This window comes from Priapulus caudatus, unplaced genomic scaffold (assembly GCF_000485595.1).
Source record: "Priapulus caudatus unplaced genomic scaffold, Priapulus_caudatus-5.0.1 Scaffold983, whole genome shotgun sequence".
Lineage (NCBI taxonomy): Eukaryota > Metazoa > Priapulida > Priapulimorpha > Priapulimorphida > Priapulidae > Priapulus > Priapulus caudatus.
In genome coordinates this window covers 75,754-81,800 of record NW_014578044.1, presented here as the reverse complement: position 1 = coordinate 81,800, position 6,047 = coordinate 75,754, and the positions used below count along the sequence as shown (strand labels likewise).

General features: G+C 46.6%; 1 protein-coding gene across 1 annotated transcript in view; it reads right to left on the bottom strand.

The window, feature by feature from the left end:
* Window positions 1-1,888: 1,888 nt before the first annotated feature.
* LOC106814811 (anoctamin-8-like) overlaps window positions 1,889-6,047 on the bottom strand; it is an 18,932-nt gene continuing 14,773 nt past the window's right edge. Inside the window, exons 10-12 of the mRNA XM_014819163.1 lie at window positions 3,924-4,055; window positions 2,594-2,704; window positions 1,889-2,083 (exon numbers count right to left, since the gene is read on the bottom strand). Coding sequence (XP_014674649.1) covers window positions 1,889-2,083; window positions 2,594-2,704; window positions 3,924-4,055 — 438 coding nt within the window. The remainder of the gene's footprint in view (window positions 2,084-2,593; window positions 2,705-3,923; window positions 4,056-6,047) is intronic.

The following is a 6,047-nucleotide window of genomic DNA, read 5'->3' as shown; positions in this document are numbered from 1 at the left end:
AGTAAAGTATCGAATATTGGGATTTATTTTGTTTGTGCGTGTGTTCGTGTTTTCGTGTACATGTTGTCGATCGATCGTCTTCGTGTCTTCGTGTGTTCCTCTTTTCGTGCTGTACATGCTGTCGGAGGTATGCACTCTCCGTGAGTGCCCTCTGTCTAGTTACCATTGCTATCAGTTTCTGTTGTTAGTTAACTATTGCTATTGCTTACCGTTGCTATTAGTTACCGTTGCTATTGGTGATTGTACGCATCATCGTTGTGTTGCCTGCCAGCACGGAGGGAGGAGGCAGCAAAGTGAAGACACCGACAGCGGACGTGCTAGCACAGCAGAGCTGCAGGAACGTCAGCTTCCAGCGCGCACATCGCACACGCCTCACACAGGCGGAGGTCGAAGCCGCCATGCCCAGCGTACGTGTATATATAACACTGTTAGTGTGTGTGTTTTACAAGTGTGATATAAAAATAAAAATGAAAATAAATATAATAAAGTTAATATAAATTAAAGTGTTTTTAAGTATGATATATGATGATTTTGTAAATATGATAGAATGTTGGAGCACTTACTACCCGTATTAATTATTATAAGCCGCCATGCCCAGCGTACGTATTACACTGTGTGTGCATGTATGTTATGAGTATGATATGTGATGATTTTGTAAATATGATAGAATGTTGGAGCCTTACCCGTATTATTTATTATAACTAGTATAACTACTTTTTAAAACAATTATAACTAGTATAACTATTATGACTATTATAACTAATAAATCTATCTCCTATCACAGTACAACAGCACAATAGATGACTACCCACATATGCTACACATTATAACTAGTATACCTAGTATAACTAGTATGCCTATTATACCTACTATAACTATTATACGTAGTATAACTATTATATCTGTGTATTACAGTACGACGGCACGCTGGAGGACTACCTGGAGATCGCGATGCAGTTTGGCTACGTCGCGTTGTTCTCGTCGGCGTTCCCGATGGCGGCGCTCTGCGCGTTCGTGAACAACCTCGTCGAGATTCGCAGCGACGCGTTCAAGATCTGCATGAGCTACAAGCGTCTGTTCGGCGAACGCGTCGACAACATAGGTGCCTGGCAGGTGAGGGTGACATAGACAGGTGAGGGTGACATAATGTCACCCTCACCTGTCTATGTCACCCTCACCAGACAGGTGAGGGTGACATAAGGGTCGTTGTCTGTGTCACCTTCACCTGTCTATGTCACCCTCACTTGTCTATGTCACCCTCACCTGTCTATGTCACCCTCACCTGTCTATGTCACGCTCATCTGTCTATGTCACCCTCACTTGTCTATGTCACCCTCACCTGTCTATGTCACCCTCACCTGTCTGTGTCACCCTCACCTGTCTATGTCACCCTCACCTGTCTATGTCACCCTCACCTGTCTATGTCACCCTCACCTGTCTGTGTCACCTTCACCTGTCTAAGCAGTAGCAGCAGTGGCAGCGGCGGCGGCGGCAGCAGCAGTAGCAGCAGCAGCAGCGGCGGCGGCGGCAGCAGCAGCACCACCACCACCACCAGCAGCAGCAGCAGCAGCAGTAGTAACAACAACAATAACGGCAGCACCACCACCACCACCACCAGCAGCAGCAGCAGCAGCAGCAGCAGCAGCAGCACCACCACCACCACCACCACCACCACCACCAACACCAGCAGCAGCAGCACCAGCAGCAGTACTAGTCATAGTAGCAGCATTCCCATAAAATATCACGCTCACATGAATATTTTCACTCAATACATACATTCATTCAATCAATCAAGTATGAATAAAAAATATTATAAGGGCCAAATCATTAACGAGTACAAACTGCTCGACAATAACTTCGACATTTAATTAGCAGGAGTGAGGCAGCATCAGACGCAAACCGAACGTGAGTAGCAAACCCTTCCCTCACCCTGCGGCCGAGATCTAGATGGATGGAGGGACGTCGGCCGCTGCGGCCTCGGCTGCTGCTGACCCGACGCGTCGCAGTCCGTCGCCGTGGCAACGGGGTTACCCGCAGCCTCCCGCTCCCCGTCCTCATCCACGGAGATGCTCGACTCCATTATCTAGTATAAAAGAATACGTGTCTAGCAGAAACATCAGCATCATTCAGATATCAACGCTCGCTGCTGCGTCTATGTACAACTGCAACGCGAATGTGACGTAGTCTTGGACCGGAGTCCAGAACTAGGGTCGAGTGATCCAGCCAGGAGAAGCAGAAGATAAAAAAAGGAAGGAAGGAAGAAAGGGAGAATGAAGAAAAAGATGAAGAAGATGACGAAACAGAAGAACAAGAAGGGGAAGAAGGAGAAGAACAAGAACAAGAAGAGAAAGCAGATACAGAAAGAGAAAATGTGGAAGAAAAACAAGAAAAATATGAAGAAGAAGAAGAAGAAAAAGAAGAAGAAAAAGCTACTAGATAGACGTTACAAACAATCAATTCAACTAATCAGTAACAAAACCCTCGGCGTAGTTTTCGATAAATCACAGATTACGAAAAAACGAGTCGAACAATTAACGCTATCCCACGCCGCACTGGCCAAGAAGCCAACCAACGTGACGGTGCTGCCACCTACCCTTATGAGTTGTCGTCGCTTGAACTCCATCTTGGCCATCTCCGTGGCGACCCAGCCTGGCACCTCGTGTATGGCGCGCGTGATGGCGTACCTCATCGCTAGAATGGCATGCTGAAACACGCAGAGCAACTAGTGATGGGAATCGGCTGGAATTTCATAATCGATTATCGGTTTCCCTTAACCGATCGATAATCGATTATAATCGGTTAATGATAGCATAGATTTAATTTAATCTTACTTTGTATATACAATTATACATAGCATTCAATATTATCATGTTTTATAATCATGTATTAACTCTGTGAAGGTTGCTGTATGTATATCAATGTCTGTTCCTATACAGTATTTAATCAATTTAAAAAGAAATGGATTAAATGCCTTTATTAAAACATTAAAAGTTTTAAACAAACATGATCAAGACTTATTCTTTATTATAGTAAGTAAGTTGTGTGTGTTCTAATAGTGTAGGCTGTGTAGCCGAGTTAATGTCCTGCCAATGGAATATCCTCTCCAACACAATGTAACAAACAATACGGAGAGTAGAATCTCATCTTCGGATAACATCTGTGGGACAGTGTCAAACCAAAACAAAGAAACTGTCCAATTTGTCCATGTAGTACACTAGTACAGCTTTGCAATCAGAATGGACCTATGTTAACAGTGATTCATGGAAAAAAATATTAAAGATTTAAAAAAAAAAAATTAAAAGTGAATTTCCGATAATCGATTATTTGTTTTCATAATCGATTATCGAATTTGAGACTATAATCGATCGATTTTCGATTATAATCGATCATCGGGACATCACTAATAGCAACTGTCCTAATACTCCCCGTCATTTGTTGCCACGGCAACGCCGCAATAACATCGCATTCACAGCGGTAACATGACACAGATTAGCTCTGGCGCAGTGATATAAAAAGCTACAAAAATATATAAAAGCTAATAAAAACAGATAAATGATATAATATAATATAATGAAAATAAAAAGCTATGAAAGTCGCAGCAAGCGATGCCGTTTCACGTCGTAAACGCTCTGCACGGGATGTTCGTGGAACAAATGTTCCATGCAGAATGATGCATGTGGATGTTCTGCGCTGATGTTCTGAATGGAACTTCCACAGACATACTCCACATAAAACATTCATTCAGGCATTCCTCAAAGATGTTGGAATGTGGAGGAAGTTCTGTGAGGATGTTCCACATGCAGCTTTCATGCATATGTTCCATGCTTTGGTTGACCTTCCGCATAAATGATTTGACGCCACGCTGGAATTCCACATAGAACTCCCACATGTACGTTCCAAGGGAACATTCCGCGCGTTCGTACCTCGAGAACAACGATGAGCACGATGGTTCCAACGCGGGTGAGGTTCGGGAACATGCGGTGGATCTGTCCGGACATGCCGATCAGCGCGCTGTTCACGATCACCGCGATCACTCCGATGATCTCCATCACATCCTGCGAACAACGCGAGAACAACGAAGGTCACGATACCTCCGGAACAACACTTGCAGGCTGCTGCTGCTGCTACTGCTGCTGCTACTGCTGCCGCCGCCGCCGCCGCTGCTGCTGCTGCTGCTGCTGCTAGTACGTGCTGCGTTACCGCGATAACAGCAGCTTCGCTCGTATAACAACTTGGAAATTGCGGCACATCACATCAATCGTTCGCCGCGCCTCGATACGGATTCGGATTCCGGATTCGACACGATGGTGATGATGATGATGATGATGACGATGATGATGATGATGACAGCAGCAGCAGCAGCCGACTATCCACCGCCGTGCGCCGCTCTCAAATCTCCTGCCCACGAAAAAAACTCCGGAGAAACCCTTCCGTAATGCCCAGCCGTAGTATATATATATATATACAGCAAGCTGGCGACTGCACTATACTGCAAACGCTCCCACACACAGGCAGCAGCTGCAGCGGAGGCCGGGGGGGGATGTCTTCACGTGAAGAAGAACACGATATGACGACGACAACGACAACGATGATGATAATGCGGATGATGATGGTGATGATGATGATGATGATGATGATGATGATGATGATGATGATGGTGATGATGATGATGATGATGGTGATGATACTTATTATTATTATTATTATTATTATGATGATGATGATGATGATGATGATGATGAGGAGGAGGAGTAGGATGATGTTGATACAATTAGTTCACGCAAACAATTTACACAATTCAAAAATAGAAGCAAATTAATTACTCAAAACGATCTAGCTTCAAACATTCAGCGGGGAGGTTTTAAAGTACTCGCAGCCGTAACCATGGCGGCGGCGGCGGCAGGGAAGCAGACGAGTTCACACGGTGGAGAGCGCAGCCCGACAGTATAGGATTCACGAAGAGCGATCGCATAATTAATATGTACGTATGTACACTTGGAACGTGGATGGACGTACGCACGCACGCCCGCCCGCCCGCACAAACCATAAACGCCTATAAACATACACACACAAAAACACACGCACATACGCACGCACGCACGCACGCACACAATACACACATTTAACTTATTTGATTTATTTATATAATAGCGAACGCGCCGCTGTAGATAGGTACTTCAGTATATATCTATAAATAGCGCGACAGCAGAAATATTGGCATTTTCTGTGAGACGAAATCCGTGATACGTACGCACGTACACGCACGCACGCACACACGCGCACACGCACGCACGCACGCACAACACACGCACGCACGCCCACACACACACGCACGCACGCACGCACGCACACACGCACACACGCACAACACACACACGCACGCACGCCCGCACGCACGCACGCACGCACGCCGCGCCGCTACACACCCAGCGCCACCTTACCATGCCCGACTAACCCACGACGCGGTTCCATATACTGTTTTTACGGAGCATTTACGTATTTATTATGCATTTGCTTATTTGCGTTTGGGTTCACGGGGGGTTAGTGAGACACGTCTTTGCGCGGCGGGCGAGCGGGCGTACGAAGATGCGGGGGAGGAGGAGGGGGGAGGAGGAGGGGGGAGGGGGGAGAGGGGAGGGGGAAAGGGGGGAGGAGGGAGACGGGTGATGGGTTTCTGCGGCAAAAATGCGTTATCATAATGCGATGCGGGAAGCCATCCTATAACACTACACTCATCGCATGAATGCGAATCCATGGTATGCCTAATCTATAGGTAGTCGTTGTGAAATCCTCATCTTCGCTACTGAGTGCATGGTTGGAAGGCACCGCTGGTGGTTGCACGTGCTCGCTCGTGTACGTGTACGTGGGGTCGATGTGTGCACATGTGCGGGATTGTTTATGTGTGTGCGTGCGTGTGTGTGCGTGCGTGCGTGTGTGTGCGTGTGTGTGCGTGCGTGTGTGTACGTGCGTGTGTGTACGTGCGTGTGCATCTGCGTATGTGTGTGCGCGTGTGCGTGTGTGTGGTACGTGTGTGTGTGTGTAACGTG